General features: G+C 41.9%; 1 protein-coding gene across 1 annotated transcript in view; it reads left to right on the forward strand.

Annotated features, from left to right (window-relative positions):
- Positions 1–23,350, forward strand: part of NEGR1 (neuronal growth regulator 1) — a 2,102,052-nt gene that overhangs the window by 1,017,196 nt on the left and 1,061,506 nt on the right. The window contains exon 3 of the mRNA XM_085602283.1: positions 18,475–18,600. Coding sequence (XP_085458409.1) covers positions 18,475–18,600 — 126 coding nt within the window. The remainder of the gene's footprint in view (positions 1–18,474; positions 18,601–23,350) is intronic.

Raw genomic sequence — 23,350 nt, forward strand, 5'->3', positions numbered from 1 at the left:
AGAAATAGAAACATTCAGATAAAATAATAAAGCCTAACTTTTCATTGGGATAAGCGTCAAGTGAATTCACCCCATTTTTTTTATTCATTAGCAATACAATTATTCATATTTTTTCTAAAAACTTTGGAAAAATGTACTTTTTCAAAAGTTTCAATGGACCAGCCTGAACCCCCCAGTAAGCTAAATAGCATTAACAAGCAGATGGACACTGCTGTGCTTCCACTTAATGAACAAATGCTTAGACCTTATACCAGGAATCCCTGAATATGAGGAATGTGACTCCTCTCAGCCCAGGGAACAGAGCTGGGGAGGGTACAGAACATTAATAAAGGGACCATGGTGAGCCCTGCCCATTCATAGTTGAGTTTAAAGGGAGACCTGAGAAAGGAAAGCCTTTCGTTCCTTAGGCCCTGCCAGCTGCTTGGCCCCAGGCTAGTGGGATGGGGAATTGGTCCAAACACTAGTTTGGTGTAGCTGCATGGAAGGAACTGCTCATTTCCCTAACAATACCCTGCCTGACACACAAGCGGCCTTCGAGGCAGAGAAATTCTGCCATGTTGGATTTGCTTCAGAATAGTGCACTGTGGAATAGTTTGTAAGCCAAACAGGATGAGCTGCAAAAGTGGGAAAGTTTGCCCTTAGGAGCTTTGGTTAAGGGTCACAACTTCAACAGAACAGGCACCTCACCCACAGCTAATCACATTTCTGAACCTGTAGAAGAAATCTGGGCCTGCTGTTCGAAACTTGTGTGGAGACTTGAAAGGCTGGACCTGCTACCTCTTGAACCCAGAACTAAGAAGTGGACTACAAAGGTCAGTTGGCTGACCTCTTGTGTTGCTACAAGGACCCAACAAGCTGCAAAAGGCCATTTGCAACTAGAGTGGATTTGGACCCCCCATGAGCTGTTGCTGGAGCAGGTCCTGCCCTTAAATGCTGTCCCTAAGGATATTGGAACCTTAGATGTGACTAAGTAGAGCTGCTTAAAAGCTCATAAAAATTGGGAGTCAGAAAACTTCTTGGAATTCCAAGACCTTGTGCCAGCAGAACCCTTTGGCAAATGTGTCCGATTTTGAATGGACTTTGTAGGATACAACTTCAGGCTTGCTGCGCTGGAGGATTACAAGCTTTATAAAAAAACACCAAGTCCAAAGCTAGAAATCTTTCCTGGACAAAGGCTTCAACAGTATTGGTTGATGGGAGACTATCAGAGGCAACAATATTTGAATTTCACCCCCTCTGAGCTTTACCTGCCATAACCAATGGCTTCAACGGTCTCTCACCCAATGGCTATCCAGCTTTGAGGGGGATTAGGTGGATACAGCCTTCAACCCTGCACCACTGGAGGATTTTATCTTCCATTTCAGAGACTAAGAAGGTAAACTCTTTGATTGGAATGAACCTACTTGATGTATCTGACCCATGCTCTTTTACATTCAGCCTGAAATCACACGTAGGTTCCATACAATTACGCACTGTGTCTACGGATTAGTTCTTTATTTTTCTTGCCCCTTACCCCACCCTTAAATCTATTTAAAAAGTCATATGTCATTGTCTAGTTCCCCCTATTCGATTTCTGTTGTTTGAGTTTCAGTTTACTCATTACACGTTTCACTATTTTTCTAAATTGGTTGTGGGAACTTTCTTTGTTTTGACTTCTTAACTATATCATTACTGCCAAATTGCTTTACATAATTTCCTAAGTTAAGCCTGTCTGCTCTGTGCCATAGCTACCGGTGATTGATCCCAAGTTCAAATTTTTATCACTATGTTTAACCCCTTCAGTGCCCGCCCCTTTCCCCGCCCTGTGCCGGCCGTTGTATTAGCGGGCGGGGTTTATGACGAGCTGGTCTCGTCATGGGCACAGCGCGACCGCGGCCCATGACGAGACCAGCTCGTCACGGGCATTGAAGAGGTTAATACTGACAAGTTTGCAGCCTTTTTCTTTGTGGCTGACTCACATGAACCCAAATTAATAAAGCAACATTCTTACAATACCTCTTTATAGGCAACACAGAGTAATGAAATGCTAGCGTTAAAGACCTATTGTTTTTAATATGGATTTCAAAACATATAAGTCAGGATTTCTGTGTTTGTTGGAAATTTTCATTTAAACATTTGACCTAAGGCCTGTGACATAACTTTTTGTAATGAATCCTTCAGTCATGTAGCCATTTTATTTAGCATAAGCTTTCACACAAGCCAGCTATCACTATAGGATCCTAAAAATGACAAATGCATACAAAATAACAGTTGGCGATACAATATACAAACCTTGCCCGAAAGGCATAACAAAGATTCTTAAAGTTAAAATCTTTTACTCCGATAGTCTCTCACGAGGGGTAACAACACCAGAAGCCTATGATAATCTGTAAGACTTCATATAGCAAAAAACCTCCCTACAAGCTTTAACACAGTGTGATGACAATTCACCCTTAAAGATCTACTGCCTAGAATGTATGCTTTTCAGCTAGTTACTAGGCCTGGGCAAAAATTTCGTTCCGTTCGCGGAAATTGCGATAATTTGACATTTTTGCGTTCCGCGGAGAGCGCGAAAATGTCAAAAATTCCGGTTTCCGCAGCTTGGCGATAATTTGTTTCTTGCTCGCGCTGTAAAATGATACATTCTCGCGCGCGCGCGATCGCCTTACCTGAATCCCTGCGTTCGCCGACAAGTTTTCTTGATCCGGTCGCGTTCTCCATGAGATGTTGTATTGTTTTTAGCCATTTGCGCTGTCTCGCGACAGTTCGCGCCCGCAGTGACGTCATGCGTCGCGCGATCACGTCTTTCTTCTCGCGATCATGCACCGCGAGAACAACTCAAAACAAGATGGCCGCGCCCGCAAGCAACCACATGGGTAAGTTGGCGACCCGCAACCATGCAGAAAATCTCGCTAACATGCCGGAAAAAAACTTCCGCATCTTTGCGATATTTCTGCTTGTTTGCGATAATTTTAAACATTCTCGCGATAATTTGCGAAGGTTAATTCCGCAAATTCCGCCCACCCCTACTAGTTACCTATTACCTTTGTATAAACTTTAGAAAAGAAACGGATCAGGCCCATAGCCTTAATCTTTGACTAGGCACAAAAACTCAATTCTACTATATTGAGCATAAGCTTTCTCCGGAGGCAAAAAGTTCAATTCAACACTTTTTTCAGTGGAAGAATACAACTGCCATCCAATCAACATTTGTACACAAGCAAAAATAATCATTTGAACACAAGTACAGCCCCTCTCGCAGTAGTGCGTCCTACAGCTCTTTTTCTGTTGCTCATACAAGGTATGATGACATCTGCACTGTAAAGTTAGACCTAAAAATGCTATATGCAATGCGTACAGTACCGTATGCACACAAAGAAAAAACAGCATCAGTCTCAAATTTACATGACTATTTTACATTTGCACATGAACATATTGGCCTACATATTTACGAGTAAGTTTAGAGTTCTCTTTCCACTAAGCTTGTAACAGTTTGTGATACATGCAAAATCTTGCCCCAGCTTACACCCTAACGAGGAATCATGTATATCTCTTTAGATTGCTAAAGAGACATTCTATTAAAACTCAGAGGAAGAGACTTGGGAGTGGATGGCCAAAAGCTGCTCTGTACCTGATGTAAGTGCATACACAATTGTCTAAACTTCAGGAAACTCCTAAACATTCAGTTATTCACACTTGGCCAAGCCTACCGATTATGAGGTAAATAGATGATTGGACTCTATAGCACATCCCAGAACTTGTAATTTGGACTGTGAAGCTCTCCGAAGTAAACATTATGCTACACTCATGTCTCTATAAAAAATAGCAATTAAAGAATACATACAATCTTATATACACGCATACATACATACATAATATATGACGAGCCAAAAACAGTAAAATATTTGCATGTGTAAATTGCCAGGACTGCACGGGCACTGGCACGAGCCATCACAAACCATCGGGTGGATGTACTTAGCATTGAAAAGGCTACCTTGTATCTGAGAAATTAAGCAACACTGCACATGTGCCTGCACAATTCTTATTAAATCTAAGCCTCAGCATGATGCAATTTAGCAACATCCATCTGGCCCTAAAACTTGAGTTTTGAATTCATTCTTATGTGAAAACATTGAATATTTCTTTTTTTTTATTACCCATTCATTTTTTTTCCTTCTTTATTGAGCTGTATTTGGGTATTCAATAAGACACTGCTGCCATATTCACCAAGATTTACCACGCAAGAATCACATATGGTCCAATTCCAAGTAAAGTATCTTTCAAAACGGTCACATTGCCTAGGGAGCTAGAAATGCTTCCACTGGCCATGTCATAGGCAGCTTTTATTCTAGACTGATAAATAAAGTTGGTCCCAGCAGAGTTTTTGACCAAACCTATCTCTACAGAGTAATGAGTCACATCGCATAACTCATGTAATTAAATATTAAGTAATTTGGGTATTGAATGATTTATACATCTAGGCTAGTAGAACTTGATTCTAATGATTAATTAATATCCTTTTAAATAAAAGTTGAAGAGGAAGACGTGAGGTTAACAGAAAAGACAGACAGCTGTTGAAAACAAGAACACATTTTATGATTATTGTGTAGATCATGTGTTATAAAACATTTAAAGTCTTGGTACAAGCATTAGAGTCCATCCATGAGTCCACAGGATAATGTTAAAAATATCAATCAAGGGATTAATGACAGTAGCCCAGTAAAAAGTGACAGAAGTACTGCAGTGCCAAGCTTAATTTAGAGACTAGGTGCGATGTATTTGTGCAACACTTAAAACAGTAATAAATTGAAAAGTATGACAGAAAAATTATAGCGCCATTGTTAATAAATATGACAAGACGAAGACAACAAAATTCCAACCAGTAGCACCATAGATAGGCAATTTTAAAGATTTTAGTGAAAATGGTATTAATATGAACAAAGCGCTAACTGTGGAAATCTGGTCATACCGGACCAAGTTTAGGCTGACCACTATGGAGTGAGGGCATCTATAGGAACCTAGTGAGGCCTGTTGAACAGAGTGCCTTAAATCCCGGTTTCCAGAGAGTTATGCGGATCTGTACCAAGGATGTGTCACGCAGCTGAAACAATGTGAGATGCTGAGGTGCTGGAATGCGAAGTCCTGTATATTTGTCAAAGATCCCTTCGACAAGGGTTTGTGATGCAAAGTCCTGTATCGAGGATTTGTTGCGCAATTAAGGGTATGTGTCTGTTCTGAGGAGCTGTGGGTCTGCAATGGGGAGCCTACCCTAATCGTTGAGCCTGCTTTCATTGACGGATGCAAAGGGCTGCACAGACGATAAGTCATGCAGCGGCAGTTCTGAAGTAGCTTTGGATTGTGAGGGTGATGCAGATCTTTCTGACAGGTCCAATCCACACAGCAGCAGCGATGTTTCTGTTCTGCTAAGGGTTTCACCACTCAGCAGAGGAGCTGTGTTGGTTCCACTGGACCAATAGAGTCTGGCACGCACCTCAGGCCTACTTCCAAGGATCCAGGACTGAGGGAGTACCACTTGGCAGGGTCTACTCACAGATGATTGAGTCGATGTGTAGGTGCATGGATCAACTAGCCCTTGGAGTCACTGTGGGGTTTTGAGTTTAAGAGAGGAAGGTCTAGTTCTTATCACCCAGGCAATAGGTCAGCAGGTCAGCACAGCAGGGCGAAAGGTCCATCAGAGTGGCAGTTTAGCAGAGTGGCAGTGCTTTAAGCAGCACAGCAGTCCTTCTCCTAGCAGAGTATCCACAGGTCCAAAAAGTGTACTGAAGTGGTAGTGTTTGAGCTCCACTATATATACACAGCAAGTTGTGCCTTCAAAGTGGAGAGAAGCTTCTAGAGGCTGGCCTTTTAAGTGCACAGGTACCCTGCCTCCAGACTAACTACAGTGGATATGCAGCCCTTTGTGTGGAGACAGGGCACAGCCTACTCAAGTATCAGTAGGGCTAGATCCAGCTCCCCTCTCCCATCCTGCAGTAATGGCCCATCCAGGTACACTTAAGCTCCCTATTGTGTGTGGCTGTCTAGGATGAATACACAAAGCCCAACTGTCAACTACACCCAGTCATGTGACCCAGAGACAGGCTGTAGGTACCAAATGGTAAGGCATGAAATTGTCGAATTTCTAAAAATGCAATTTGAAAATTGCAATTTATAGTCCAACTCCAACATAAGTCAGGAGTTTTCAATGCAATTCCAAAGACACCAAATGCGATCTGGTTATCTTTTTCCATTGAGAACTTAAAGTTTATTAAATGTAATAAGGTAACTCTAATGTTATATTGTGGTAGAGGTAGGCCTTGCAGTTGTGAAAAGCAAATGTAGATGTTTTTCACTACCAGGACATGTAAAACCTAAAAGTATGTGTCAAACCTTTTACATACACCACACCCTGCCCCCTGGGTTGTCCAGGGCCTACCCTAGGGGTGACTTCTATGTATTCATAAGGACATTTTCAACTTGGCAAAAGGTTTATTGTGCCAGGTGAAATGGCAGTTTAAACCTGCACACACACAGGCTGCAGTGACAGTCCTGAGACATGTTTAAAGTGATACTCAAGTTGGTGGCACAATCAGTGCTCCAGGCCCACAGGTAACATTTAATTTACAGGCCTTGTGTGAAGGTAGTGCCACTTTACTAGGGACTTGCAAGTAGATTAAATATGCTGATTGGGTATAAGCTAATTCTACCATATTTTAAGGAGAGAGCAAAAGCACTTTAGCGCTGGCTAGCAGTCGTAAAGTCCACTGATGCCAAAGTCCAGCAAAAACAAAGTCCGCAAACAGGAGTTTTGAAGGCAAAAACATAGGGGAAAACCTCTTCAAGGATACCAGGTCTAACTATCCAGTACTACAGTGGCTGGGGGTATCGGGATTCTGGTTCATATTGTTACTGGAGATGCACCTGTAGACAGCTTGCGAATGAAGAGCAAGACAATGGAAGACTGCTCAGCATTCAAAACCGCTGTCACAGCACATCACCACCTCATTAGAACAACAAAGAAAGTGGTCCTTCAAGAAAAGATCAATGCCAACACCCTCAATATCAAAGAACTGTTCACCGTGGTCAAAGAATTTGTCAAACCCAGGACAGAGACAGCAGACATCCTACCCTCCCAAGAACTCTGCAACAACCTTGACACCTTCTTCCACCACTAGACTAAGGAGATCTACGACAGCTTCAACAGCCCCGATACCCAAGGCCCTGTCACCCCACTCACAACCACCCCACCCTAAGACACCGGACCCCAGCAGACGCTGCTCAGCTTGACTCCCCTAACGGCTCACAACACCCTCAAGATCATGAAGAGAATCCACTCTGGATCACACTTGGGCCCCTGCCTTCTTTAACAGAGCCGGCACCTCCATTGCCCCCGAACTCTGTCAAACCATCAAATGCTCCATCAACTCTGCCACATTCCCGGAACACTGGAAACACTCAGAATCAACCTCCTGCTGAAGAAACCCTCTGCTGACCTGAATGACCTTAAGAACTTCAGACCCTCTCTCTGCTACCCGTCCCAGCCAAGGTCATCGAGAAGGCCATCACCGCTCAACTCTCTGAGGTCATCGACGCAAAGAACATCCTGGACCTATACCAATCCAGCTTCCAAAGCAACCACAGTACTGAGACCGCCCTCCTCACTGCCACAGACGACATCCGCACCCTTCTTGACTGAGGCAAAACTGCAGCACTCATCCTCAAGGACCTCTCGGCTGCCTTTGGCACCATCGCCCACTGCACCCTATGCACAAGACTACAGAACACCAGCATCTGTGACAAAGTCATGGAATGGATCCACTCCTTCCTCACCGGGCAAACACAGAGAGTCAAACTACCAAAGTTCCACTCTGGACCCACAGAGATCAGCTGCGGAGTGCGTCAGGGCTCCTCACTGAGCCCCAGACTATTCAACATCTACATGGCCCTGCTGAAAGTAATCATCAGGAACCATGGACTTAGCATTGTCTGCTATGCCGTCGACACACAGCTGATCCTTTCCCTCACCAATGAATCCACAGTCGCAAAGAACAACTTCCATGACAGGACGAAGGCTTTTGCCAACTGGAAAAAGTACAGCTGCCTCAGGCTAAACTCAGAGAAGACCATAGTCCTCATCTACGGCTCCAGCCTCTCTGCCTGGGATGACTCCTTGTGGCCCAGAGATCTTGGATCCCCCCATACCCACAGACCATGAACGAAATCTCAGCATCATCTTGGACTCCTCGCTCATCATGAACCGCCAGATCTTAAAGTGGATCTCATTGCGTCCAAAAAAATGGTCACCCATACACTCATTAGCAGCAGACTTGACTCCGGCAGCGCACGATATGCCGGCATCACCCAAAAACTCTTCAAGAAACGGCAGAACATTCAGAACATTCAGAACATCTCTGCCTGACTCATCCTCAATATACCCTGCCGAAGCCACATCACCAGCCTCCTGAAAGACATCCACTGGCTCCCATCTAACAAAAGAATCACCTTCAAGCTCCTCACACACACCTACATAGCCCCACACAACACAGAACCTGCATACCTCAACAACCACCTCGCATTCCATGCACCCACCAGAGACCTCTGCTCCGCCAATCTGACCCTGGCCACCGTCCCCCATATCCGCATACCACAGCCAAGGGGAAAATCCTTCTCCTACCTCGCAGCAAAGACCTGGACCACCCTGCCTCTCCACCTCAAGCTATCACTGCCACTGCCCCAATTCAGGAAGAACCTCAAAACCTGATTCTTTGACTGAACCACAGTGCCTTTTACAGATCAGCTGAACCCTCCAAGTGCCTTGAGACCCTTACGGGTGAGTAGTTGCACTTTAAAAGTCACTTGATTGATTGAGGATCAAATATTCATCCCCAACAGACCACAATGCAATGGGGAGTAACGTGGAAATTGGTACTTCCACAACGATTTGCACATATAACCTGTCTTCCCACTGCACGTTCATGGGACAAGGTCCTCTGACAATGACCTGGTGGAATTGTCTCCTGTAAGACATACAACATAGCCACACTATTAATTGCAAATGCGGTAATGCTGCAGCATTTATGATTCCTGAAGCGTGTCCCATTGAATACTACAGACCACTCATAATCAGGGACCTAAAGTTTAATTAAAATAGGAATTAAAAAGGAGGAATCAGAATATATATTTTTATTCCAAGAGGGTAGAACTTAATTTCACTGAGTCATTCGATTAGATAGCCAGTGTATCACTTTTGTAATCTGGCATTCGATTGAAACAATCGCTTAATGCTTTGACCATTATAATAGAACTTTGTAAAGTTTTGGCAGCCAGTAGCCTTTTTGTGCACATTATATGATGAATAAATAACGAATTATTAAGGTTTCAATAATCCTTGCTATTCCAAATTGTTAAGCAAAGGACAAAAACAGTTTTTTTGCTATATATTTTAAATCATAAAAGTTACAAAAATATCTGTGCATAAACTAATTGATATACCATAGGTATTGAACGTGCAAGTGTATCAGTGAATACTATTCCACACTCAAGACCATTTTGTAATTAGGGTAATTTATTAACCTTAAGAGAAGTTTAGTACAGTAAAGAAAGAAAAACTATTTTTGATACTTGGATCTTTTAATTGATATGGACATTATCTCTATAGAGTTCTTCACATAATTTGAATAATGACCAATGTTTCACATTCCTGACCTTTGAATTGAACTCAAATAATTGTGAAATTCATGTTTATCCGAGATCTAAATCATCAGAGGATAGACCAAATTCCATCTATCTGGGGCAATATTATATGTACAGTGCACTTTCCTGCGCCATGGCACCCTTTCAAAAGGTGTGCCGGGCACAAACAGATACAGTGCACCGTATTACAAAGAAAGTTCTCCAGGGCAGCCATGAAGTCGTGCAGCCCTTGCTGCTTCAAAGCTGCTTCATGTTTCACAGTGCAAATGGCATTCCACCTGCACTTTGAAGCTAGGAGAGAGATCCCCTTATAGGCTGGTGCAGGGAGTGACTGTGGTGGGAAATATCAGGCGGGCCCATGGGATGCCATTCCTTCCCTCGAGAAGGCTGCTTTTTGGAAAGACTTGCTATCCTCTGCGTCTGCACCAACAATGTAGCACAGGCACAGAGGCAAAGTTGCTCCTTCATTTGTGTGGGGGAATGCCTCCATGCAAATGAGGGAATATCCTCTCATGATAGTGATGGGCCTCCATGTGCATCAGCAGTATCAGTATTACAGAAGGGGATACATGAGTCAGCGACACTCTTCTGTAACACCATTGGGTGCACGTGACCATTGCACCCCCAGGGCACAATGTATAATACTGCCCTTGAGTTGCATTATATCTTGGAGATATGTCCATACGTTTAAAGCAGTTTTAGAACATTGGATAGCATGATCCAATAAGTGGTCTACGGAAAACGTGCATTTTATTGAAGATGGCTGAGAGGATCAGGTCTGAAGAAATTACAGTACCTGGCATTACACCAACGTTTTTTAAAATATTAAAATTCAAAGACTGGATTAGCTAATTAGGAACATTTGGTAACTATGTCATTTAGCAAGATTTTGAGTACTTGACATACTATGGGTTATCGAAAAGCCAGTTTGACTTACTTTTCTTTGCTGTCAGTTACAGTGTCATTCCATCCTGCATGCTGCACCTATTTCAGATAATAGGCTGGTGATGGAAATATTTTGGCCCATCAATATTAATGTCATAAACAGTTACATGTCAATTATTTTAGAAATCATAGCAATAGCAAACGGATCCATTTCTGGTAAGACACCCACTAGTTTTCCTCTAGTATTAATGAGTGCAGCAAATGGGTTGGCTTGGTCTGACAACATTATTACCAGGGTAAAGCATTAAAAGCTGATAAGCGCAATCCTTCTTGCAACACATATACATGTCGAATATATAAAAACAAACACCAAATACTTTTAGACTACTATTTTAAAAACTTGGAGACAGAAATTGCATATTTTTCTAAAATGCTGGCACAGAAATATCATCTTGAAATGGCATTGCCTAAGCTTCTGGTACAATTCTTGTTGATTTCAGAGCTAATCACGGCATATTGTGTTTGAGAAAAACAAATAGACTAACACTTGCATAACAAGATAATCAAAAACATAACTACAAATGATGCCATGAACATTGGGAATCATTAGTTGGCAGGTGGATGTACTAATGTTTTTAATACAGTATTCTGGGTATTTGTTATGCACCCATTTAAAAAATAAAAATTCTCGTATTGTTATTTTTCAAGCAATATCATTATAGCTAGGCTACCATAAGGTTATTCAAAAAATAAAATAATAGTGCAACTCTTACTATGTTTCGGATGACATCACTTTGAGTTCCTCATTTGCGATGTTAATGTACAGATTTCTTCACTATTTTATAATAAATGTATTCTTTCTTCGATTTTTGTGTGTAATTCTTTTAGCTAAAAATGTCCATCAGGTACATGAAAGAAATCTACCTTTTCCACTTGATCACCACAGACTTTACTCCATTTTCAGCTCCCTATTTTTGATGACTTTAGAACCTTAAGCAGTTTACCCTTGCTCACCAGGAGTAAAGTGCCTGTGCTCCTTCTCAAAACATGTTGAGATTGACTTAAACCTGATTGGCACATTTAAATTCCCTATAATGTCATACTATGTGGTGTGGAAATACACCCCTGGCATGAAATGTTAAATTCCACATTTAGAAAGCAGCACATATTGTTTCATCCACTACAGGTCATTAAACGCATGGCTTCAGGCTTATCTTGTGTAGCCTGGGAGCAGCAGCTTGATCCCTGCTGCACAGACCTGTCAAAATCACTCTTCTGACCAATAGTGTCAGGAGCAGTCAATGGAATGTGTGTGTGATTCCGCAGGAGCAGTTCCCTCATAAGGCAAATCTTCTGGTAGATCTGATTCTGCAGCTTAGTACACCAGAGTTTCAGAGTGACCAGACAAGGGGATGGATAAATAGGGAGGGTAAAGTGGGGAAGGAGAACTGTTTGGGAGAGAAACCAGTGACTATGGCAATGAGTACGGCTTCAGGCAGTCTTGATGTAAACTCTTCAAAGGGCTCCACCATACTTATTAGGAGAGGAGTATCAGAAGTTCCAAAGGATAAGGAATCTTATGTTTTTTTTATCTGTAACCTAAGGTTCACCAAGAAGTTTATCATACATAATCAGCTTAAGGCTACATTTCCATGGTGCTTCTATGTTATTAGTTTCTCATATCATATGATGCCTCTTGGGTTAGGATGTTATTGACTGAGGTTGACATTCACCACAATATCGTATATACTATGATGGCATTCCGACTTACAATTCTGAAGTCTTCAAGATAGAAGGTTAAAAATACAAAGCTTATCACATCAGAGTTTACTTCACAGGTCAATAGAGTGCATTTTCTTGTTAAACTGTTAAACTGGTAGTGGAGCATCTTTGAAATAAATCGTAGAGGGATCTCCTCTTACATTTCCTTTGAGGAACCACTGCATGCAAACTGGGGGGATTTTCACGACTCACTGCAGTTGCAAGGAAAGCCTTCTTCTCTGCTCCAGTGCCAGAATAACATGCAGGCTCAGGCTTGTCCACCTTTAATAGGGGAAGCCTGCGGTCATCAAAGATGGCGGCTGAGAGTACCGAAGCCTTGCGGGAAGACGTGATTAGCGTCAAAACACTAGAATGAGCACTGCACTCAACTGGTGGCTGACCTATGGGGAATAGAAACATTTTAAGGCAGCATAGCAACTGTGTTAATGGTGCAAAAAGCACCTGCAGCAAGGGATACCAAGTAAGAAACAACCTGAGTTGGGACAACCCTTCAAAGCAGAAAGACATGTGAAGGACCTAGTCAAGGGGATGCATGCCAGGTATGGGACGTGGGCAAGTCTATCTAAAATCGAACTTGAGTAGGACAACGATTGGCCCTGCATGAGGTAATGGTACTCCTAAGGAATTGTTGGAAACCACATAGCCGTGATCGCACCGGAGGGACAGGCTGGGCAGTTCCTACTCCACAGGAATGACCATTCCTGACAGATAAGAACATTTGATTTTCAGTATTAAATTTGTCACCAAGTACAGCCTGCTTCCCACAGTGTAGAGTTCATAAAATGTATAAGTAGTACATGATTGAAACTAGAAATGGCATGTCTCCCAGTGACTAGCCCAAATGATAGTGTCACTAGTCACCCAGTAATTGGCTCATAGGACGTATTAAAGTATAGATGACATGCTTCAATCTATAAATTCAACCTCATTCAAAGACCTATTATTAAATATAATTACAATCTAATCTAATGGTGAAGTTTGATTTTTATAGAAAAAAGCTCCTGGAGGCTAAATTGCATTACCTCTCCAACAATGGCCTAGCCTGTACTTGGCCTGATTGTGATGGCTACCCCGGCCACACTTCTGGGTGGGTACAGACCATGCACAAGTGAAGAAGTGAAGGATTTTGTGAATAAGATGCTCTGTGGGATTGTTTGAAGTGGGGCAAACAGGAACTTCAGCAAATGTTGGTAGGGCTGCCTCTCAAAACTTTCACCCTTTTGGTGAGGGAGGAGTCAGGAGTCACCCCACTCATTACCTGGTGCCAGGCATAAGTGTAGCACCCCAAGACACAATCCTCAGAACACTTACAGGAACTGCTGAATATCAAAAGAGGGTTGGCCTACTGTTTGCAACCTGAAAGGAATGCTGATGAGCAAGACCTGCTTCCTCTTGTACCCTGAACAAAGAAGTAGACTTCAAGGGTCATGGGCTGACCACCTGTGTGAATACATGAAGACAACGAGCTGCAAGAGGTTTTTTCCCTGAAGTGCCGAGCTGACCTGTGGCAACTCTACATTGAGAGAAAACAGCTATGTCCTATTTTGTGTTGGGACTTAAGAATTTTTAAAACTTTTTGAATTACAGACTTTCACAAAGTCTAATCCACCTGGTATGTCTGACCTGCACTCTATTGCAGTTGGCCTCATATCGCAACTAAGTCCCAGTCTACCACTTTTACGGACTATCATTGTTGCTTAAAACTTTAAAAAATAACATCTTCGGTTGCCTTTATTGGATTTTTGTTGTTTTGCGTTCATCTTGTTGATTCAATTGTGTTTTTTTTATTGTTTGCTGTTTTGACTTTGTTACTGTTTTGCCACCTCATAAGTACTTCATACATTGCTCTAAGTTATGCCTTTCTGCTCTGTGCCATATCTAACAGGGTGCTGAGCTCAGGTTAATTTAGTTGCCTGAGGGGTTTACTTTGACAAGATGTGTTAATATTTCTTGAGATAAGCAGTCACCCACCCATTTAATAGTAATAATCCACTTTTTTTTAAAGTACATTTTTTATTTTTGCTGTATTATTCAATTTTAATGCAATCCTTGTCATCAAGTGTGTTGGTACTCATGAAACATTGCACACATTTTGTTTTTGTTATGATTCTCATTACATGTTTTTGGAATATGTTATTTCCTTTCAAATAATATTTAGACATCTTATCTATTTTTCATATTTTCTGCCATTTTCCTTCAAGTAGGTGTGGCCTATGATGTGGTTTATTTAATATTTTATTATTCTAAGTGAACCTATTTGCACTTTTCTTTTAGGGATGACGTGTTGCTCAGGACAGAATGTCATATGTAAGATGAGATTCTGATATTTAGACTGGTTATTTGTGGGTGATGAATTACTAGAAGCAAAGTAGTATAGTGGTACTTTGAATCAAAGATTACAAAATGGATACACAAATTAGCTGTAAACATGATTATTGTTAAATCAGACATAAGATAACAGTACTATACATCTTAATTACAGCTCTCATTTTTATTTGATGTAACTTTACTTTGCTCAATTTTAGTGACAGGAGATTAAATGGTTTGCACATAGTCACCCAGTACTGGTTAAAGTGCTACATTTGAGAATGAACCCCGGTTGCCATTTTCAAACATCAGCTCATTAGCCAGCCCTCTCCATCCATTCATCCCTTCACATTCTGCAGCCTGCACAGCCGAGAGGCAGACTTCCTGCCAATGCTTACCTTAGTTTTGATACGCATTCTAAGAAAATTTGGTGGTATTCAGCATCAAGACAAACTAATACCAAGGAAGGCATTCTGTACCAGAACCATTATGCAAGTGCCTCAATGAGCTTTGTAAACAAATAGTTTTCCTTCAATCATTGCAACACAGTGCCGACTTTTCTGGTCTTCCTGTCATATAGTATGGATTGAAATAACTTGTCAGCATTTGGAAGATTGTAGGAAGGTGCTGGTCCTGATTCGCCAGTGAAGAGAAACTGAAGAGAATGTGGCGTGGTGCTGTCCCCTTTCAAGGAACCTAGATAAGGTTTTTTGAAGATACTGCGAGTAGCTAAGAAAGTGCTTTAGAGTTTGTAAACCTCACATACACTATTTCAGCATAAAGCATTAGCACAAAACATAAATTGTTACATGGTTTCAATCTGGAGTCACAGCTTTGGGGGACAATGTACTTACAATTCACGCAAGGCAAGGCAAGTTGCTGCACGGAGGAGAGCAGAAAAGAGCCATAACTACTATGATATGGCACTTTTCAGCTCTTTCCCTGTGCTGGTTGCATAGTGCCATTGAACGCACCCTTGCACCATGGTGCAAGGGTGCCTGGGTTAAAGGCAGGCTTTTTTTTGTGAAAGAAGGGATATTTACCTGCACAAAAGCAATCCATAAAGGCATAGAAAGAGGAAGTAACAGGGAGAAATAAGGAGATGTCTCCTCACTATGCCTCGTTCAGGGAGGCATAGCATGTTTTCACATTCCCACGTTGAAAAGACATTGTAAATGTGGAAATGTGCCTAAATCCATGGGTGGATGCATGGGAATGCCTCCCCCATGAAGTGGGCTTGGGGCTGCCACATGTTACTTTTTGGGGAAATGCCATGCAAAGCCACATAAATACTATTTGTGTGGCTTTGTAAATCATAAATAACATTTTGAGTGGAGACTGCACCAATAAAGAGGCGCATCCACCATGCAAAATGTTAGTAAATGTTCCATTTAGTTCTTAGCACCGTATGAAATTTGAGAAGGAGCTAGCAGTTGGTAAAGCCATGTGATAAATGGAAAAATTACTCAAAGGGCTCAAAGTTTCGAAAAAGGAAAATGTGTAGCTTTTTACACATTCAAGACTTTTCAGTATGCTCTTTGCATAGATTCGATGTAGACTTGAGCCGCAGCACTGCTTTAAAATGGAGCTGCTGTTGCCTGGGTGAAGTTCAGAGTCTAGGCGTGGACTGACCGCTTTGCAGTTCTCCCATAAGACACACAATTGATGGACGGAATGCAGAACAAATCAAAACATTCACCCCCAGTCAAGAGATCTGGTTTAAATCCATCATTCTTTTGCTCACCATGCCACCCCAGCTTAGACCTGGCCAGATGCAAATCAGTCTTAACCCTGTGCCTCATGGGAACAGTCCAACCCGAACTGCCAAGCCAGGTCCTCCATGGACCGGAAACAAGCATCCTAGGACCGGTTTCGGGTTTTCACCCCTCTTCAGCCAGGAGAGCTTGATTCCAGTGGCGAAGAGGAGCACACGCAGAGAGCCTACCCATCCAGAGCCGGTGAGTAGGGCTCCGTGGGGGCGACCGCTCTTGGGTATTGTGGTCCTGTGTGGGACAGACAGAGTCAGAGCGGCCCCGGCTGGCAGCGGGCTGCTCCAACGAGAGCGGCAGTGTTCATTTTGTTAGGGGCCCCCGTGGGTCTTGGGGGCAAGTTCTTTTTGGCACAAGTCTTCTTTGAGAGCCTGTGTGCTCCAACATGGGGGCAAAGTTATTTAAAAGCCCCCCCTGCCACGTCACAGTTGCCCCTCTAGACAGTGGGCAACTGCAACGATGGGGACAGTTAATTTAGAAGGGCCCAGGGCTGAAGAGGCACAGATGTGCCAAGGCCCTTTACTTTATTTTGTTGATCCTCAGCAGCGCCGCTCCAGAGCGGGTAGCTGCACTGTTTTGCTGCATTTCTTCCCCTACATAGTCCCAGTGGGGACCCCGGGCCCAACTGAGAGCCCAGGCCTACATTTGCCATGCACAGCTGCCCAGCAAATAGCGGTCAGCTGCAATGTTTAGGCTTGCGCAGTGGCACACCTTGGATTTCGCTGCATAGGCAACGCACCCTGACTTTGGGACATAGGGCATTTGAGCCCCTTTTTGAGAGGACCAGTTGGCCAGGGTGACTGTTAGGATTGTAGGGCACCAGGCCCTAATGTGAGTGTGGTGCTAGGAAATGTAATTCATGTAGTATGTTTTACGCACCCTGTGTTATACCTCTAAATGTGTTTTATGACTATGAGGTTGTTTTGCATATCATGGTTTATTCTAGTGCGATTATGTTCCACTGTGTGATTTATGCCCCTAATGTAGTTATACTTAGGAGGTTAGGGTCTAATGCGTTTAGACTTCTGAGAGAATTGCATAATGTGTTTATGCTGGGGAGGTTTGTGCAGAATGTAATTCGCGCCTGATGTGATGCTGTGCATAATGTAGTTTATGTTACAGGCCGATGATAAGTACAGCGATTACCAGTAGTTACTGGTTGTGTTCTATGTTTATGATAAATTCTACATTTACTAAGTTCACTTTGTGATGGTACTGACAGTGGTCCAGTTGGCCCTGTCAGGTGTAAATAATCCCTTGTATATATGACCCAGTGCCAGGTGGCACTGTGTATATTATGCGTGTACTATTCTAATGTGTTATGATAATACAAAGGCTATTTTTATATATAACCTTGTGTGGAGTTCCTTTTGTGGTGTGCCTGGGATGTTGTTGCTGCGTGCATGCGCAAATGCTTTACACATGGCCTCCGGGATAAGCCTGACTGCTCGTGCCAAGCTACCAAGGGGGTGAGCAGGGGTTATCTTTGGCGTGTAACTCCCTTGCCCTGACTAGAGTGGTAGTTTCTGCCTGGCTTTGGCGCAAGCCTTAGCCAACCAGAAATCCCATTTCTAACAAACACCTTCCCTACTGTTACGTAGGCTGGAGTTGGAATAGTAAATCATACTATTCCTAAATCCAGCGCCCTCCAGCGCAGTCGTTGTAACGACTTGTGTTGTAAAAACAGCGATGTAATGTACCGCGATCTAAATGATCGCGTTGTATCGTCATACATCCTGTACTGACAGCAATTAAGTACTGTTGGTTTCTGTCCATCTTTCTCCCAAAGCTTGCATGATACTGTGAAAGCGTTCATAAAAAATTAACTCGAATGACAATGCTTACGTTATTTGAAGAACAGTTTTGGTTATTACATTTCCGTTGAATACTGATGCAAAACAGCAAGCTAATAAATTTGCCTTTTTTTGTTTTTACAATAGATGACTATATTGATTGTTCATGTTTAATAAAAAATATATATATCAATATTCATCTGTCATGAAAAATATTGTTCCCACAAAATCACAAAACCCCTTCTCACTGTTAACATTTATTATTTCAGTTTCTGCAAAAATATATCACATTTCATCAGACATGATTGTGAACGAAGGAAGCAATGTTTCTTTGATGTGTTTGGCAAGTGGAAAACCAGATCCATCGATTTCATGGAAACATATTTCTCCGTCAGGTAAGCAAGATGACTCAACCATTTACATACAAGTGCTCACTCATGGGTTTTCAAATACAGGTGAGTGGCGTGCGTCAACGCTTAGGTGAACATTTCAAAGGTTTCATAATCCAACTTAAATGTTTAAGATTTTGGCATGCAATATGTAATATTTGTGAGCACAGATTGCCATAATGATGAACTAAAACCATTCACTGCTTCAATACTGATCAGCACTGAAACTAAGCGCAAAAGAAGACACAGGGAGAGATTTATAGAGAATACAGTATTTGTTCAATAAAAGCTGAAACGTTCACCACAAGCAACCATTTTTCAAAATAGAAAATTGCCCATCTCATTGCAATAAATGTAATATTATTTGTTTCATAATTTAAAGAGCATGAGACCAAAACATTTGCTAACTTTTTTGAAGAGTAATTCTTAAAATGACATACCTACATATGTGGAAACCGTCCTCCTATCCTGCAGTCATATTGACTTTCATGCCAAAGGTGCGGCGAAAGACTACAACGGGTTGGGTTTTGCTTTTTAGATGGTGAGAACAGAAATAAAGATACAATTGCCAACTGGAGACAGATTTACAAGCCCATTGTGACACTTCTGCGCCACCATTGCATCATTTTTGTGACACAACGGCAACGTAAACAATGCAGACAATTTACAACATGACACATCTAGGGAGATGCGTCATGTTGTAAACCCTGCGTGACATTACACCTGCGTTAGGTTTAATGTATATAGGGTGAGCGCAGTAAAATCTACAAGATTTCTCTGTGCCACGACTAGGATGCCACTGCGTCAAAACCTGCTCCATACTGTCTATGCAGTCTGCGACTTCTCATAAGCTTATTAGAAGCTTCCAGCTATTCAGGAGAACTTTGCATGGTGGTTGTTCTTGTGACATACACTCTAAGTCTAAAGTCATCTTTAGTCTTGTAAATATAAACAGCTATCTGTTTTCCCTTAGACTTCGGTAATTACGCATTTTACTTGTGATGAGAAATCACTGAAATTATGTGTTCATACCAGTTTGAATAATTTGGGGAATAAATCCCACAACAGCATCACAAGAACAACGAACTGAGAGTGAGCGAATGCTGGTTACCGCTGTTCATGTCCTGTAGCATTTAGTGCTATTTCTATCAGCAAAATGCATCCTCAAGCACATTTTCTAGATGCAAGCCTGCATTTTGCACTAAGCAACTAAAGCTAAATGTCAGCTTACGCTTTGCCCATATTACGCAAAACTACAAGTAATTTCAAGGCAATTACGACAGTGAGAATTAAACCACTAACTCCCACCCCTAATGACTGTACATAAACTTTGGTTTTTCCATTTTTCTTACTGATCAAGATATGTGTTTTTGTCCCTTTGTTAAAGAGATCCTCTTTTAATTATGTTGGTGTGGCCTCTCTGCACAGACTAAAATTGCTCTCCACTATTTGAGATTACACAAACCTCTATAAAGGTGAAGTTTTTTTACACAAGCTAGATCAGTTACAGTACCCTACTTATTCATATTTGGGAAAAGAATCATCAGACTTTTATGTAATATAATTTGTTCTAATGCAATTGTTTTCAGTTTTCTTATTAACAAAGCATTCCTACCATAAGCACACATTGACCACTAATTGTTTCTCATATTGATAAACATTGAGACATATTGCTCATTCAAGCATTTCATTTAGATGCATGGGAACTGATTTCTCAAGATTTGCCTCGATGTAGCTAACTTCTAGTGAGTCTCGAATATATTTGATAAAATATTAACATATATTAACAAAAAAATTACTTTTGGGAATTTCATGTGGCTTCTCTGTAATTTAGAGCCAACAATCATTTTCTTGGATGGGCACAAATCTGGATTCTAACACTGTAGGAATTATTATATTGTGGTTGTTAGAAACTGGCTTTCTGGTTGCTAAATATATGCATACTATTCAAGCAGAAGCCGAAATCCTTGTCAGGGTAAACTAGATACACACTAAAAGATAAACTGTGCTCACTCTTTGGTAGCTTGGCACTGAGCAGTCAGGATTACCTAAAGAGGTAATGTGTAAGGTTTTTGTGCAATACACACACTCAATAACACAATGAATACACCACAAAAAAGACTCCACACAGGTTTATAAAAATATGTTACTGTAATATGAACAAAACAGGGCCAGAATTGCAAAAATCCAAAGTATAAAAGTTGAGATAATGAATTAAAAAGAAATTAATGCAGTTAAGCGCTTTGAAGCTATTTGCACTAAAAGGTTACTTTCGGTCTGGGAAAACTCACATTTTGGGACGACCTCGATGAAGTACCAGCTGGCTACAGGACCCATGCAGGCCCCGGTGATGATACACAGAAAGTGCCTTCTTGAAAGCTTTATCATTTTGATCATAGCTGCATCGCAGCCGTCTTTACCATTTCTTGCAGAGCAATTTCTTTCTCAGCTTTCAGCTCTGTAGTGTACCAGGGTTAAAAAGAACACAGGAGGACCAAGATCTTAAAGGTGCATTGCTATCAAATGCTAAATTTATAGCCATCTGAAATCCTGCCAACATTTGGTTGACTACAAAGTCTTGCCTATTGGCAGGGAAACAAAAATCTATGAAAAGGAATTTGGGGAGACACAGTGCCAATGTTTTATGGCCCCTTTGTTGTCAAGTTGTCTCAGATCTGGTTTTCCAGGGTTGCCAATCTGTAAGGGGAAGGGTGGCTCATAGTGTAAATCTGTAGAATTTGTAAAAAGCAGGTCCAAGGTGAGGAAAGTTATATGAGTAGACCCTGCAGTTTTTTGATGAAATCCCAATGTCTATAAATCAGCTAAAAGCTGGGAATTGTCTGCGTCCGAAGTGTCATTCAAACTGTAATTAAAATCTCTGGGGAGCGATTCAGCAAGGCACCTTTCCAGGGACTGTTCGGGGAAAATTCTATTTTGAAGATGCACATTTCTGCCCACCCCAGATTAAGAGAGTATATAAGCAAAACTTTAATGGTATCTTTAAAAAGAATGGGGATGCTCTCCCTCAGGTCTCCCGACTGTGACCGCTGAACAAAGTACCTTTCTTGGACGCAAATAATGACATGTCTTCTCCACGCAGTGAAGGCGATGTGTCAGTTCTGAAGATGGGTGCCGGAGTTGAAAGATCCTGAGCGATGCGCTGGATTATGCAATGTAGTCGACGGCATGTGTTGATCTCACCCAGCTGCAGCAATGGCGATACGCAGTCCGATGTGTTGACCTCAGGAGGCAAAGCACTGGTTCCAATGCTATGCACCAATTTTACTCCCACAACCAGGTCGATAATCCAGTTCTGTTACACACAGACAGGCGAGGCATTGATTTCACTGAGTATCAAGCAACAGAAGGCACTTGGAGTGAAGGTAGAGTCCAGCTCTCCTTGAGCCGAGTTAGAGAGCAGCAAGGAAATGCAACAAAAAAGCAGGGTTTCCAAGTTTGCAGTCCAAAAATGAGCTCTTTAAGCATCACAGCAGCCCTTGTGACAGAGGTTCAATTCAAGATCCAGAGGTTTCTGATGTTAGGGGGTCAGAGACCCAGTACTTATACTCAAAAGTGCCTTTGATGTGGGAGGTCATTTCAAAGCAGCTCTCTAAGGTGCTGAAGCTTCCTTTTCAACCCAGGCTATCTGTTGGGGGTAATCAGCCATTTGTATGGGGACCAGACAAAGCATATTCATGTGAATTGTTAGCCACTACCTTCAATCCTGCCCAGCAAGCTTACTGTAGGGGTGACTAATCTGTAATAAAAGGGGGGTTTAAGGCTTGGTAAGTAGTTTTAAGTGACAAGTCGAAGTGGTAGTAAATTGCACACACATGCACTGCAGTGGCAGGCCTGAAATACATTTGAAAGGCTACTTCCGTGTGTAAAAGAATCAGTGCTGCGGACCCACTAGAAGCATTACAATTACAGGCCCTGGTTATATGGTATACCACTTTACGAGGGACTTACAAGTAAATCAAATATACCAAACAGGTGTAAACCAATTATGCCATGTTTAGAGGAGGTAGCATGTGTAATTTATGCACTGGTAAGCAGTGGTAAAGTGCAGAGAGTACTAAAGCCAAAACAAAATGCCAGAAAAAGAGGAGGAGGAAGTCAAAACGATTGGGGTGATCCTTCAGAGAGGGTCATTTTCCAAATGTGGTTAAATCACTCTGGCTTCTGTGGATCTAGACTCTATGGCTCCAGTCATAGTGTTTGTGATATTCATGAGCTCATGTTTTTGGCCTGTGGTTTTGACAGTAATTATTTAAAGCGTGATGTTATGTATATGCATAGGAAAGCGGGCATATTTTGCTCCATACGTTTCTCAAGTAGTTAGAAATGTGGTTATTGCACTACAGAAGGTACTTTACCCTTCTGTGTGGAAGTAACTGACTTTCCTAAATCCTAATGCTCACATAAAGCAAGAGAAGGGGTTGCTGTGCGTGTATATGTCAGCTCAGATGCACTTTTGCATCGGGTCATGCTGTCTTTGTTTGGTGTCCAAGGGACTGCTAAGAAGTAATAGACCACATTCAAGTAGTGGATATATGGTACATATGACTGCTGAGTGCCAATGAGCATGCAATATAAAAATCAGTGCTTCACATCATGAAATGCATGCTTCTTATCCCACACATGGATATTTGCATATTATTTTCCATGTACAAAATATTAGAGACCAAATGAACTGACTAATTCCTTCTCTTACATTGTTGTCCTTTTTCATTGTTTGGAACCTGTGACCACTAGC

Source organism: Triturus cristatus, chromosome 4_2 (assembly GCF_964204655.1).
Source record: "Triturus cristatus chromosome 4_2, aTriCri1.1, whole genome shotgun sequence".
Lineage (NCBI taxonomy): Eukaryota > Metazoa > Chordata > Amphibia > Caudata > Salamandridae > Triturus > Triturus cristatus.